The following is a 16068-nucleotide window of genomic DNA, read 5'->3' on the forward strand; positions in this document are numbered from 1 at the left end:
CCTCATTTCAGTTTATCTTTGATTCATGTAGTACCAGCATGTTACAGAGAGCTTTACAGTACTTTATTTAAAATGAGAAAAAACTTTATTAAACTCAGCCTCCAGATGTTGCAAGCAATATCTGTAGTATCCTATTTACAGCCTGGGTGGAATGCTGCCTGCTGTGAATTTTTATTTAATATTTTTACTAAAACATTGGTTTTTTTTTGGCTATGTGACAGATCCTGTTATTTAGAAGCTTTCTAATGTTTCCTTAATTGTATTGCAGAAATCTTACTCTGGAGAAAACACAGCGAGTGTTATTGCTAGGTCCTGTGCTGCCACAGCTCTTTCCCTGCTTGTACCCGTACTTGTTGTTTCTAATAAAGAGAAGGTGGAAGATATTCTTAACATCTTGACAGCCAGGCTACCTGGAAAGCCATTAGCAGATGACTCTCAGTCGCTTCAGATACACATGGGACTTGCGGTTGGCATGTTCATTTCCAGATTGTTCGAGGAGAAAGTCAGGTAAAGCACATGTGATCTTTTGTGGCTTCAAGTGACCCAGGTTTATGTGAACATTTAGGACTACTGTAAGACTATTTGAAAATTTCACTATTATTGTTATTTATATAGTGTTGTGTGAATCCAAAGTACTGTGTAGAGATTATACCTCACACTTTGTATATTCAGTCTTTCACTCAGTGGAGCTTGGGCCCCTATCACATTCATGCACACCATTTAACCTTCCGGTTTGTTTTGAAGTGAGGGAGGAAACTTAATACCTGGATAAAACCCATGCAGACACAGGGAGAGCATACATCTTTTCTTATTATGCCCTGCAAGGCAGCAGTGGTAACGACTGAGCCACACAATACAGAATGTTGTGCTGTTAAAGTAGTTCTATAAAAATCTTCCAGGGGTGGAAATGTTTCTAGAAAGGTAAATCTAGGAATTGTAGTTTTTACCTTGTCCTAAAAAATACTTTTTAGCTCTTCCCAATACCTACTTTAAATTTTTTATCATCATCTAACTGTAGAATGGTCTGGAATAGTGATCCCCAACCAGTAGTTCCTAAAGAACCTGTTGCTCACTAACCCCTTAGATGCTGCTCCCAGTTGTATCAAAGCAGGTGCTTTTTTCTGAATTTCTTGCTTGGAGGCGAGTTTTGGTTGCAGAAAAACCAGGTGTACTGCAACACAGAACCTCCTGTAGGCTGCTAGTCCTCATAGGACATGTCAAATAGCTAACATGGCGTGCGTTCATTTGAGCGACTATTTATATGCGGCTACAAGTGATGAAATGTTTCGCCAGGCATGGATTTGCAGCAAATTTTTGGACGTGAGGCAAATATTTACGCAGCAAATTTTTTCATGCGTTTCGCAAAACAATCCGCCAATGGCAAAACGCATAAAAAAATTCGCCACTCGAAAATTCCCCGCACGTCCATAAATTGACAAAGGCTTCAAAAAATAATAGTCGTGGGCAACAACTTGCGTTAATTAGTACGTAGTGTATTTTCTGCCGAGTGTGATAACTCTAGCACTTTTTTCTTACTTATATTTTTATTGTTTTTGGGGTTTTTTTTTTTTGCAAATAAACATTTATACAGCACCTCTCTAGCCCTCTGTGCTCTCCCAGGGCAAAATGTCGCCAGATAAATAGCGTGCATGCAAAAAAAATACCACGCACGCTATTTATTGCGACAAAAATATCGCATGAAATACTGCGCGTAAAATAGCGCAAGTATGCTTATAGTGAATCGTGCGAAAAGTCGCGAAAATTAAGACGCAATAAAATTTTTACCGCACGCTATAAATAGCGCACGTTTTATCGCACTTTAGTGAATCGGGCCCTAAGTATCTTATCAGTTGCATTCCTGTCCAGCACAGGTATATATCTCTTTGTCCTGGCAAGAGAGCTCCCACAGGTGAACACCTGGTTGCTAGTTGGACCCTAGCAACTAGATAGCGCTGAAACGTCAAACCATGTAAAGAGTACACAGTCTCTAGTATACTTTGCAGAATGCATATTTTCCTTTGGAATAGACGGTAAGAAGGCTTGTTTATAGCTTGTTTACAGATTAATATGCTTGTTCCAATGCATGTACATTATAATGCCCTTCTTTATATAGCTACGAAATTCTTATGGCAAAAACAATTAATAGCAAAACATTAAAGCAATTCAGTTACATTTACTCTCTTAGAGATAGCATTTTGCAATACATAACCAGATAAACATGGATAATTATGTTCTGTAGTAGAAGCTGTAATCAGTCTTTTAGCATTTGGCTCTGATTGGTCAAGTATATAACATGATTGGACCCATGGATCCTGTAAATAATCTACAGTAAGCAAGTGTATGATTAAGAATTTTTATTGCCCATTATGTAGCCTTTTAACCTGGCCGTAGCAAGGTCTCTGTGTGATAATGCATGTCTTCCTTATGTAAATATATTTTTTATTATAATTTTTCAGTGATGTATCTGGTCGGCAAATGAATCTACTAATGATGAGGTCTCTGGATGCACTGGAAAGTTGCTGCTTTGACCAAAGCCTGGAATACAAGTATGTAGATAAGTGTCTAATTGTCCCTAAATCATTTACAGAATCTGTTCAATACTGTGCAATGATTTTATTTTATTCATGCAGGGGATCTATTGTCTGGTAACCCCTTATTCAGAAAGCTTTAAAATATGACAATGCCATATCCCTGTTTACTTAATTAAAAATTCTTCATTCTCCTTGTTTATGGCAAAACAATCCTATTAATTATTTAAAGGAAAGTAGCCTTAAAGCATTTTTCTCCACATAACAGGAATAAACTTTTTCTGCAAAAATCTCAGCCCCAAGAATTCTGGATAATAGTTTCCATATATGTATAATAAATTTCTGCTAATAAATTGTGACTTTGACTAACGGCGGTGATGCCCATCACACGTAAGGACTGGGGCCTGATATCCAGTGAACTTCTTGGTGATGAACCAACAGAGTTGTTTTTATCGTAAGCCTCGAGTGCTGGCCAGTTTTTTTTTGCATAATATTAGATTAAGAGATATTGGTACAATTGTGATGAGATAGTATTAGTAAAATAAAATTCTGTTGTGATATAGACCTACATATTATAGTGCAGCAGCTTTTTTTTAGGTCAATGTCGTAACTTGTGATATCCTTTTAGCTTTCTACTGAGAACTATGACTTTGCTAATGTAGAAATTAAAAAGAAAATCTTCACTCGATTTATGAAACATCTTTAATGATTTGCCAGTTAAAAAAAGATTTATATGTCACATGGATAAAGTTCTGTAATTTAGGATTGCCCAATTATGAACCATGCAAGAATGTGTCCTATACTGCAGTGCAGAACATAAATATGGCTGAAAATCTCTCTTACTTCAGACCATGACAGTCTCTCCTGTACTAAAGTGTAGAATATATGAATGGATCTGTCACAACATTATACGTCAGACCATCACAGTCTCTCCTATACTGGAGCGCAGAATATATGCATGGCTGATGATCCCATCTCTCTTATGGCATCTTACTTCAGACCATGACAGTCTCTCCTGTACTAAAGTGTAGAATATATGGATGAATCTGTCACGACATTGGACGTCAGACCATCACAGTCTCCCCTATACTGGAGCGCAGAATATATGCATGGCTAATGATCCCATTTCTCTCATGGCATCATATGTCAGACCATGACAGAGTGGAACATATATATATATATATATATATATATATATATATATATATATATATATATATATATATATATATATATATATATATACATACAATATATTTATCAGTCTGAATGAAGCCAAACAAACGTTCGTTACTAAAAGAAGTCCCCAGTGCAAAAACTTCAGTACATTTTTCATTCTTATTAAAGTTAGATGTGCAGTTTGCCTTTTTATGCACCTCATAAGCTGCTTGTAAAGGTACAGTAATCACCTAAATGGACATGCCACGCCATGCGATTTTAGTAATTGTTATGCTTCAAAATCAAATATTTACAGTGAATACTTAACACAAATAAAGTCCAATTTTTCTCTTTGTGCCTCACTGCACAGATGGAATCATTGTTTCACACAATACAGGCACGATTAGTTTTATATTTGGAAGGAAAACAACTATGAATATGTTATGTATGCCTCAGTAGTTACAGTTTCAAATTCTGCATGTATTTCTTCTTTGGGATTTTTACTAGATACATACTAAAAATACCAAGGAGAACAAACCTATGATTAATGCAGGCATGATCTGGACACACAGAATAGCGCACTGCGTCAAAACTAGGTTTCATGTGAATTGCTTTGTAACTGCCATTATCCAGGATGTATAGATCTATTGTTCTGAAAGATGCTGGTGAAGAGCTGCAACAGAGATTTTATTTTAGGTGCTTACTCCATATTTAGTGGCACTGTGCTGCCATCTTGTGGGTACAACAATGTTTACAAAACTACATAGCAGCATTTTTTTCAAATGCCTCCTATACTTTGTACTGGTGTCCATCCTACTCTGTTTGTTCTCCATCTCCAAAGGGGTAAAATAAATTCTTATCAAAAACGTAATCTGATTCTTAAAGTGTATGATATTTGTAGAAGTCAGTTGCTTTGGTTGAGGCAATTGCCCGTTAGTGATAATTTACTTGAATCTGTTTTTCAGTACAGTAAATTACTTAGTGATTTACAGTAATTTACAACAGGTCCATTAGAATCAGGTGATTCTACATGATGTTTTATGTGGTATTGAACAATAGGTGAAAAAAATATATGTAACAGCACCAAGTTTTGTTAAGATTTAATCAGGCATTTTTTTTTCCATAGGTCATTTATTCTAAGTAGGGTTGCAACTTTTATGGAAAAAACTACCTGCCTTCCTATATTTTTATCATTCTACCCTATTAATAACATTGGAACAAAGCATTATTCCCCTGTATACACATGACTGTATTCTAATTTGACAACACTTGGTAAAAACAGAGCACTTATTATTCACATAACTAAGAAACAATCGGTTTATGGGTAGCTTGCCTTTACTCCTGTCTTCACTAACTAACTCTTATCCCCACTCCCTGCTTCCCAAAGCATGGGCTGCATTCTGGGAGTGGGCCTTGTTTTGTCTTTTATGTGTCAGAGCAGCCAAACTGATAGCCAGGTTCATGTTTCTACTACTCTGCGCAAATTTTATATGGCCTTGAGTGAAGACAAGAGCAGAACAGAGCAAGAAGTAAGTGTATTTATTTGTAACCGTGTATTCTCTTCCTTTAAAAATAAATCAAAAATTAGAAATTGTATTTCCTTGCTTTCCTTTCTTTTTTTTTACCTGGAGAATTTGTTAATGTGTCACTAAGTATTTAGAAAGACATTTGATTTCACATTATGACAAAGTAGTTCATGTAAGCTATGCTTACTAAGCAGTAGTCAGGTACACTAAGCAAAATCAGTTTCCCCTTTTTAAGTTAATGGCCTACTGATGCCTTGCCTGATGTGTACCATGTCTGCCAACATCTGTAACTGCCAGAATTAGAATAAACAAGGGATATAAATGCAGTATGGAGCAAATTGTACTTTTACATTTGCTTCAGATAGATTACTATGTCCTACTTTTCTTTCATTTTTAGGGCCCTTGAGATAATATTGGATAGGATGAGTTGCCAATTTGGCTACCATGTTAGGTGAAGAAGACATCGGGGATTGTAAGCAAAGGGTGATATGTGGATCAGTAATAGTGGAATGAAAAAGGCTGAGAAAAAAAATAATAACAAGGGTCAGCAAATATTAATCTTAGGCAGGATCAGGCCATGTCTCCAGGTACCGTCAAGAGAAAACCTTACAGAAAGTAATTTTAATGCAGGATTCTAGGTCATAATACCTTCATTACACCTAAGTATTTACTTTTGAGAGTAAAGTGGCACAAAAATTTCATATCGTCAAAGGAGTGATCCATTATACATGTTACCATCCAACACTTTTTTCGGGACAGATCTTAATTCCTGGAAAACAAGTATTTTGCGCTCACTAGTTCATATATAGGCCCTGTATCTCCAAGGGACAGCAATCAGTTATACTTAAATGCCTTTATTAAAGCATCTAGGCACAAAAGCAATGTTTCAAACCTCATGGGATCTGTGTCAAGCTTGACAAGGAGCCTGCAAGGCTTAAAGCAGTCCTTGTGAGTCAAGACATTTTAATAAAGGCAATTATTATAACCGATTGCTGTCCCTTGGAGATACATTGCAGAAAACCAATGATAAGGAACAAGGCAGGACATGCATTAGTTTGAGAAAAGAGTTGTGGAATGTAAAAAGGCACTGTTCTAAAATGTTGTTCTCATATATAGGCCCTGTCATCATAACACTGATGTAGGGTTAAAATTTCCATGCATCTGCTTAGTTATTTGTACTTTATATGGAAATGTGTATCAGCAATATGATGCACCAGCATTTTTGCATGCAGTTATAATGGACTGGGCAGGATCTGTGGCTGAGGTGCTCCATAGCAGCCAAAAATTTAGGATGATGGAAGCCAGTTGGTATGATCTACATAATTAGTATCAATACCTTAAATCAATATGTAATTTTAACAGTGTAATGATTACATCAAAATCTCATATTTTGTTTTGGTTTAGGGTTTGTCGTACTCTTTGGCCTGTGGGACAGTGTCGGCGTTCAGTGCTGGAATCCTTAGTGCTGAAGAAGCTGAAGAGCATATGAACAAGCTGCGTTTGATGACAGAGCAAAATCAACAGGTTATTTTTGCAAGCTATTTTTAAAATGGCAGTAAATCCCAAATGAAAAAGGTCAAAGATTTAAAATTTACTGTAAACTGTAAATCCCAGTATCCTCATTTAAAGGGTTGGTTCACCTTTAAGTTAACTCGTAGTATGTTCCAGAATGCTAGAAATGTTACAAAGAAATGGGCTTCTATTGCTTGTCTGGGCTGTGATATGAAGCATACTCCCTTTGAAGGAGAGAAGTTATTTAGCATTTAAATAAAAATTAAAAATATTGTTAACCCCCCCAGGGCGTGCGGAGGAGCTTGTCTCCTGCATTGGAGTAGCTATGCTTCAGGCCTTTAAATCATTTAAATTACAGAAGCCAAGTAAAGGTTTTTTTGCTGGCATACAACCCAGTATATGAAGATTTATTTCAGATATCTCTTTAGAGGAAGGTACCTATATGTTTAAAGATGGTTCTGAATCAGAGGATTTTTGCCCCTTGATGAAGTTGATAAAGAAGCACTGGTTGGTTCTGCATAGGATTCTGCTCTGATTTTTTAAAAAGAAGCAGCATTAGCTTCAGTTTATATATTAGCCAAGACAGCTGATTTGTAGATGATGAGGGTTTCATAGACCTCTTTGCTGTAAAGTATAATTCAGTACTTTGAAGATTTTTTTCTTTGACAACAGGGCTTGGCAAAGAAGCTGTGAATGCCCTAGCCGAGACATGGAATTTCAGATAGGAAGAGTATTAAGGAAAAGCTCCTTTTGCTTTTTGGAAATAATTCTAATTGCTCTATCCTTAAGTAGAATGAGCTGGTGCTCAAATCTCCTTCACTCCACCAACCCTCAATGGCATCTTCCATTGAAGAAAAATTTTTATCTCCTATATTTCATCTGAATACACCATCTCTCCAACATACATGGAGACTGAAAGGGATGTCTTGTATGCTCAGGGGGTCTTTCTGCCAGTTGTAGAAATCCTACTATATAGCAAGAAAAGACATTACCAATGGAATCTATAAAATAATTTTTCGTGAGTGGGGCCTTAAGAAAAGTCATCCTAGAAGATACAATCAAGGTCCACACTGCAGCCTTTTCAGCTTTTAGGAGTGTTCCTCTAGCACTAATCAAGATATTCAGAAAATTGGTCAGTACTATTAAAAGAAGCCTCCTTTTACCCCACCATTAAAACTTTTCAGTTGCAATATGTTCAGCATGATGTGTAGGTGAATTACAGTTCTTATCCTGCAGAAAACCTAATCTTCAAATTTTCCAAGAATAATTCTGAAAGCAGTCCCTTTGTTTAGACCCAAAGTATCATCCAATTTCCATAGCAATTTTGAGGTCATACTTCTAGTTGTCTTCCCTGCTCCTAGGAATGAAGTGGGAAAAAGGGTTACATCTGCTATATACCAGCAGGTGTGTTATGTTAATGTCTGTATATGAAGAGAGTTCAGTGTTTCAGGATTTCACATAACCTTTTATATCTTCTTTATGGGAAGTAACAAGGCAAGTGTGCATCAAATATGTCCATTGCCTGGTATCTACCTGGCAGTGTCCCTGTGGCGAGACTAGTGCCTACAGGTCTTAATGCTCATTTGACAAGAGCAGTGCCAACTTCACATGCAGAATTGAAGTACAGGTATGGGATCCCTTATCTGGAAACCTGTTATCCAGAAAGTTCCAAATTATAGAAAGGACATCTCCCATATACTTCATTATAAGCAATATAAGCAAATAATTCTAATTTTTAAAAATGATTTCCTTTTTTTCTGTAATTATAAAACAGTACCTTGTATTTGGTCCCAACTGAGATATAATGAATTCTTATTAGAGACAAAACAAGCTTATTTGGTTTATTTAATAGTTTGATGATTTTTAGCAGACTTAAGTTATAGAGATCCAAATTATGGAAAGATCCCTTTTCGGGAAAAACCCAGTTTTCTGGATAACAGGTCCCATATCTGTAGAAACAGATATGCAGAACTGCTTTGTGGGCAAATTTTGGAACCTTTGTATGAATATGGGTACACCTAGGAAAGTGGCTTTTGCTTATATTGCTACTTAACCCTCTAAGTAAAAGCTGCCAAGGGACATAAAGGAAATAATGAATTGTACTTTCTGTAATTCCTTTTCCCTCAGTCCTGAAGGTAGTATAAATATCCCTCCCTTCTGTGGGGTGTGTCAAATGTGTGTCTAGCTTCAGCCATTCTGGTTTTCCAGGTAATATTAAGAAACGTACTATATGGCCCTCTTTATTTGCAGTAGACAGACCAAATCAACCTGTATATAAAGGAAAGAAAATTGTTTCCTATTGTTTGTTAGGATAGAGTCAGGGAATTATTTCTGTGTCAGCTGTGCATTGAAAGTAAATGCACTGAAGGAAATTAGTGCTGAGATTTCAATTTGGATCTATTTGCCTTCTCATTTTTATGTTGTAAAACTCATAAATAGGCAATATGCCTTTGTATTTATTATGGGTTTCTAAATATGCATCTTACTCTCTGTTTAATATCCTCCAGCACTAAGAATTTATAAGCAAGAAATGCACAGTAAGGGGAAAATAATGAAACTGTAGCACAAATATTAAAATACAGTAGATGCTGCACTGGAGGGAAGCTCATTTTACTTATGCACATATAATTGTATGAAGTTTAATTAAAGAAATTATTCAGTGTAAAAATAAAACTGGGTTCATAGGCTGTGAAAAAAAATGTTTTCAATGTAGTTAATTATAGTCAATAGGTAGGCAAAGGAAACTTATAAAGTAATAGCCAGACCACTACTTCCTCCTTTGCATCTCTCTAACCTGTTAGTCAGTGACTTGAAGGGGATTTAGTTTGGACATAGCTGTTTAGTTAGTTTGTTTTTGATCCTACTTCAATACATATGGCAAGCACTCACAGATCCCACGAGCATGCAAAAGTTGATAAAATCATAGAAGCTTTATTGTAGACAATTAAACTGCATAATAGCCTCACGCATTTTGTGCACTTGGCACTTAATCTAGCCTATGATCTTCTCCTTAAGCTGTAGGTCTGGGGCATGTGTACCCATCCCCCACATATATACAGGTATGGGACCTGTTATCCAGAATGCTCAGGACCTGGGGTTTTCTGGATAAGGGATCTTTCTGTAATTTGGATCTCCATAACTTAAAGGACATGTAAAGCCTACATTTGCCTACAATGTATATCAGTTGGGGACTCCCCCACCCAAATGGCATTATTTGTACTGCATATATCCCCTCTGCTTTCCACCACCATCACATTTTCCTAAAGCAAATAGCAGCTTTCACCCGGTGGCCATTTTTCCTCTGATACATAACCAGATACATTTAAATCTGCAAACAGCATACACACACACAGACCCTTATTCAGCTTACATTTCATCAAGAATACAGGCTCAGGTTAGGAGAAAAAAATTGAAGCCGACAGCTAGAGCTGAGTTTCTATGGGAACAGCAATGCCATCTCTTTACTGGCTGCTAGACTGGGGGCGTATTTAGTAATCTGAGCTTAGAACAACTGAGCATGCCTGCAAGCCAACAGCCAAAGCAAATTCCTGAGGGAGGGGGCCGAGTGGGTTACAGGAGTAGAAGCAAATCTAAGTGATTAAGGGGATGTTGCAGCCTTACTATTAACCTCTGCACAACCAGTGTGGCAGGTATTGAAAGATTTCAAAGAAGCTATTCACTGATTACATTTTTGTGTGTGGGGTTTACATGTTAAAAATGCTAAAATGTTTACATGCTAAAAATCATTTAAATATCGAATAAACCCAGTAGGATTGTTTTGCCCCCAAAAGGATTAATTATACCTTAGTTGGGATCAAGTAGAAGGTTCTGTTTTATTATTACAGAGAAAACGGAAATCATTTTATAAAATTAAAATTATTTGCTTATAATGGAGTCTATGGGAGATGGCCTTTCCATAATTTGGAGCTTTCTGGATAACAGGTTTCTGGATAAGAGATCCAATACCTGTAGTGGTGAGCTCATCTACTTTTCAATTGTGAATATGCACCAATTTTTTTTTTCTTGTTATGTCTTTTTTCCCAGTTTTATTTTTTATACTTTTACACTAAAACTGTTCCTTTAAGTAAAGCTTCTGCTACTTGTATTTTATTTAAACAGTTTTTATTCCACCCTCAGTCATTTCTTATGGTCTTATGCTCATTGGGTAGTATCCTCATTCTAAAGATCTATGTGGCTAGAATCCATGCTAAAAAAGAATTGTCCTTTGTATCCTACCTTAAATCTGAAAATTATAACCTCTAAAATATAATGACATTTAGTCTCATTTAACTGCCATCATTTTCATATACATAATATACTTTATAAAATGGACAAGTCATTTCCTTTTTTAACAGACTCCTGGCTTAGCTCTGGCACTTGGAAGTATTGTCCATGGTTTGTCCATTTGTGGACATGGGAAGGCAGAAGATCTAAATAACAGATTGCTGCCTGCCTGGATGAAGATTCTTCTTGCAGAGGTGAATACTACTTATTTCAGATATTCAACCAATATAGACCTGCTGGTTTTTTTTTTATCCACCTAAACCTGAAAATTCAACAAGTCATGTCAGTTCTGCATTTTGTTTTAGGGTTGCCCCACAATGCAACGGCTGGCGGCTATTAATGGCCTTGTGGCACTGGTAGGATCAGAATCTGCATTGATACAAGTAAGTAAACTTAATCTGAACCCTCGTGCTGCATACAGTGGTGCTTAAAAGCTTGAGAACCCTTTTGCATTTTCAATATTTCTTCAGTCATACAACCTTAAAAGAGATCAGTTTTGTTTTACTTAAGTCTTAAAACTTGATAATCAAAATTCAATCAAATGAACAAGTCAACACATAATGCATTTTTTATTAAAGAAATTATCCAAAGTTACATGTATGTATATTTTTATTTAAATGGTGCTTGTGTACGCAGCACTATACAGCAGAACAATAAATACAACAAACAGGGATCATAACGATAATAAATACAAAGTACAGTTGCATTAGGGCTGTGGCACACGGGGAGCTTAGTCACCCATGACAAATCTCCCTTGCCGGTGGGATGGCATTTTGGGGGGAGATTAGTCACCCGCAACAAGAGATTTGTCGTGGGCTACTAAGCTCCCCGTGTGCCACAGCCCTTAAGGATTCCACAGAGTTAAGTGTCAAAGAGACAAGAGGATGAAGGTCCCTGTTTGTAGAACTTACACTCTAAATGGGTGGGTAACTTACAGACATAAATAGGAGGATATTAAGGGCTGCAGGTTACAGTGGTTGCCACTGAACTATAAGTGTCTGAACTGGTTTACATGCCTTTGCCCCTTGAGGTAGTTTTTCTGTTTAGTGTTGAAACGGCTGAGGGCAGATTCTCTCCAGGGAATTCAGGGATGGCATGCCTAATGTAAGGAGTAGCAAGAAAGGTTTAAAGGAATACTGTTCTTTTAAAGGAAACATGTTCTTTTCAAAACGCATCTGTTAATAGAGTTCTCCAGCAGAATCCTACATTGAAATCTGTTTTTCAAAAACACAAACAGATTTTTTTTTTGAAATTTGTTGTTTCAAGAATAACATTTTGAGAGTGAATCATTTGTTATGTGAACTGTAATTTAGAAGTAAAATGTCCACCACAGAAATCATGACAGTATCCCTTTAAGGCAGGTAACAGCATTAATGGTGAGTGGCGTAACCAAGTAATTGCTCTGAGAGGAGTGGAGGAGGTGGCCAGGAATGTATGAAGACACAAGAGTAGAGATAAAATGAGGTGCAGAGGAATGAAGGGCTTCAAAGGTCATGAGAAGGAGTTTATAGCAGAGATCTGAACAAACAAAGTTTTGTGGATGTGTGTCATTGCTGAAACAAAGGGAATTTCCGAGGCCCTCTGAAAAACAGTTATTAAAAGCTTTTCAGTCACTTTTTAAGTAAAAAATGTTTTTTGGTGGAAAGCAAGCACTGCAATTCATTAAAAGTACCTTATCCCATCTGTTAAACATGGCAATGAAAGCATCATGGTTTGGACCTGCTTTGTTGATCAAGGACAGCTTGCCATCATTAATGGACACAAGATGTAAGGGTATCAGTCAGTGACTAAAGCTCTACAGAGAGAGGATCATGCAGCAAGGCAAGAAACCTAAACACACAAGTGGATCTAGCAAAACATAATTACAGCAGAAGAATATTAAGGTTTTGGAAAGGCCGAGGCAAAGTTCTGGTCATGCTCTATACAAAGGTTGTGGGAGTAGCTGAAGCAGGCAATTCAAGCAAGGAATCTCACCAACATACTGTACGTGAGCTGAAGCGGTTCTGTAGAGAAATGAGCTTAAATTCCTCTAAGCCAATGTGCAGTTGCAGAGAAAACATTTAATTGCAGTAATTGCTGATTTATGTCACCTAATTCTGCAGTTCGTATGTGTGTTACTTATATATATATGTAACCAACACTAAAATATGTAGTGTTGTATAATTATAACTGATAAGCTATCATTAAAGCAAATTTGTGTGTTGTTTTTATTTTCCTGTAGCTTAAATCTGAAGTAATCCATTCCTCACAGTTTCAAAGCAAGCTTAACGAAGTAATTAGAGCCATAACTCAGGTAATGTATGCTACATCAAATGGGGGACTTGTCCTTTCTAACATTGTTTTCATAATCTAAAATCAAACAATATATATTTAATCAATGTATTTTGTTTTGCAGATTGTTAGTTTTTCTGGAGCAATCGGACTGCAGACAAATGCCGCATGGATTCTTGGTCATCTACACTTATCCAGCATTTCATCTTCTCAAAGCAGAACGTCTAGTAAGTGGATTCATTCACTGAGTCCTTTCAAACACATTTTTCATTATCAGTTCTTTCTTTTGGTTAGCAAAACATACTGTCCTGTAAGAATGAATTTAAATGAAAACTTAAATTAGTTTAGATGTGCTACACTTTTTTACACCAGCGCATGGCTCCCATACATAAAATCTGTGTTTCAGAAGTCCCCCACCCCAGTAGCTTTCTATCTTTTCTACGATTCACAACACATGCTCTGGGCTGCTATCAGTTACATGAAATATACAGTTTATACACAATATAAAATTTACAGAATTAGCATGATTTGTAATTGATTCAGATTCATTACTTGATACCATGGAACCAGTATGTCAAAATTAGATAATATTCAGCTTTTCAGCATCAGGATACAAAGACAGATGCAGCCTTACTTGCTGTTAATGTTTTGATAGTTTCAGTGACTCCTTAGTTCAGTTTTTCAACAATAGCACTGTGAGCATGTGAAACATAGAGGTGTAACGTATTTTGTGGCTAAAGCCATGTCCTTAGAATCCACAGTGCCCTCTGTAACTGTGTCATTTATAAAGAAGAATTGTGTTCTTATTCTTTGTGCTTTCTTGCTACAGTTCCTCCAGATTTCAGCTATCTCCCTGAAAGAAGTCTAATTCGGGCTGTAGTGGACTTTCTTATTTCCGCTGGCAAGAAAGGTTAATGCATGTTTTTTTTAATCTTGTTCCATTTTCACAAACTTAATTTGTTAAGGTTAGAATCAAGCTTGTGCAAAGTTGGTGTCATTGCTTCTGAATGTCATTGGTGAAAGTATGAATGCACATTGTGACAGTTCATGTCAGGGATTCCAAATCTTTGTTGGTTTAGAACTGTGTGAGCTTTCCCACCAACTATCAACACATTTGACATTTTTAAAATATGGACATTTTTTTTTCCTTCTCAAGTTGGGGCCTGAGCCTTAAAGTGGTCATACACAGCCCAACATATACAGTATCCTACTGATTGGCACTTGGGCCAAATGGACAGATACCATACAAGGAGCCATACACAGCATGGCCACCTTTATATGGCCGCTTTTTCTCATTTGTCTATTTGCTATACACTGACTGACATTGGCATTGGGTAATGAATTTTTGAAACTTGTGTAATCACCAAAACTACTGATATCCATGGTGCAGAGATATCAGCTGAAATTGTCCTGGCAGCATACACTTAAGAAAAATCATATGAAACAATTTTTTGGGTGTGTATATGTCAGTTTTACTCTTGTTTGATGTCAGTCATTGTTGAAATAACAAACACATGTTACTACTTTTAGAGTTGTTTTTTTGTTTACCTTTTGGCTCAAGTAGGCAAAATGCTTCTAGCTGTGGTGGGACTGACAATGTCATGATATATTGTGTTATGGGGGTATTTGATTGAGAACTATAGAAATTAAGAGGAGCTACAGGAAGTGATTATTCACATCCTTTCATTACCCCATTCAGCAAATCGCAAGATAATTCATTTTTATATAAAGGATATTGCAGAAATGCTGTGAATAATGGTATCTTTTGCAGGCCCTGAATCTCTTCCACCTTGCTTAGTGAAGGTCTGTATATCTTCCATTGCTGCTGCTGCAGAGGGACATCAATATCCACCCGTTAACTGGGCATCCATTCTCGCCCCTCTAATGAGACTCAACTTTGGTAAATAGCTTTACTTATTAAAATGGTAGTTTAAACTCTGGTGTATACATATTTCATGTATAAAACATATTTTATTATTTTGAAAGAGGGATTTTCTGAGCACTGCACTCATCTGGTACAAACAATTAACACTTCAACACTTCAGTCATTTCACATTATTTTTTTTAAGAAGTAATAATACAGTGCCCTAAATGCATTAAAAACTTTCCAAAATGAAGCTAAGTGTAGTACCTCTTACTCTGGCAGGTGATCTTCTTCCATGAAAACTACATTTAGCTTCATTTGTATTTTAGGTTAGGGTCAGGTAAAGGGGTAATGTGGCCATCACAACACCAGTTTTGAGATGCTTGCATTAGATGATTTGGACAGTGACACACCAGCTAATCTAGTGTAGTGTTTCTAATAGAAAGGGGGTTTCTTGCAAGTTGCAAGGCACACCAAACTGATTTTTTGTACATTTTTGCATTTTAAACTTTTACAAACAGAAATAGGTCCAAACAAAGGATTTAAGATGGTTGCACTATGGATTATACTTAAAATCTGCCTGTTCGGCCTGTGGGATTAAACATTACACAATATGATCGCACCAGAAAGGCACTGCTCCAGCTGAGTCATTTGCATTTGCAGATTCCCTGATTAATTTACACACCTTTGGTGTGGTTTGGCCCATCAATAATGATGGCATTGTACAGATTTATACTTTACATTTTGTTTTACCTGTATATTATTTCTTAACTATGTAACTACTTTTTGTACAGGGGAAGATACCCAGCAACTTTGTATTCAAATAGCGGTGACACAGGCCCAAAGCTCACAGAATGCTGCACTGCTTCTTGGGATGTGGCTGGTGCCCCCACTGGTTTATAGTCTAACAGTGAGTTTTCCTTTT

At 36.7% G+C, this 16068-nt stretch overlaps 1 protein-coding gene across 3 annotated transcripts in view; it reads left to right on the plus strand.

Moving 5' to 3' along the window:
- Window positions 1-16068, plus strand: part of focad (focadhesin) — a 146424-nt gene that overhangs the window by 121912 nt on the left and 8444 nt on the right. For all 3 annotated transcript variants that reach the window (XM_012962109.3, NM_001374673.1, XM_031899765.1), the window contains exons 27-37: window positions 269-507; window positions 2457-2546; window positions 5074-5215; window positions 6617-6736; window positions 11080-11202; window positions 11314-11391; window positions 13230-13301; window positions 13404-13506; window positions 14109-14189; window positions 15051-15179; window positions 15938-16053. In XM_012962109.3, the coding sequence (XP_012817563.1) occupies window positions 269-507; window positions 2457-2546; window positions 5074-5215; window positions 6617-6736; window positions 11080-11202; window positions 11314-11391; window positions 13230-13301; window positions 13404-13506; window positions 14109-14189; window positions 15051-15179; window positions 15938-16053 (1293 nt within the window). The remainder of the gene's footprint in view (window positions 1-268; window positions 508-2456; window positions 2547-5073; window positions 5216-6616; window positions 6737-11079; window positions 11203-11313; window positions 11392-13229; window positions 13302-13403; window positions 13507-14108; window positions 14190-15050; window positions 15180-15937; window positions 16054-16068) is intronic.

Source organism: Xenopus tropicalis, chromosome 1 (genome assembly GCF_000004195.4).
Source record: "Xenopus tropicalis strain Nigerian chromosome 1, UCB_Xtro_10.0, whole genome shotgun sequence".
Taxonomy (NCBI): domain Eukaryota; kingdom Metazoa; phylum Chordata; class Amphibia; order Anura; family Pipidae; genus Xenopus; species Xenopus tropicalis.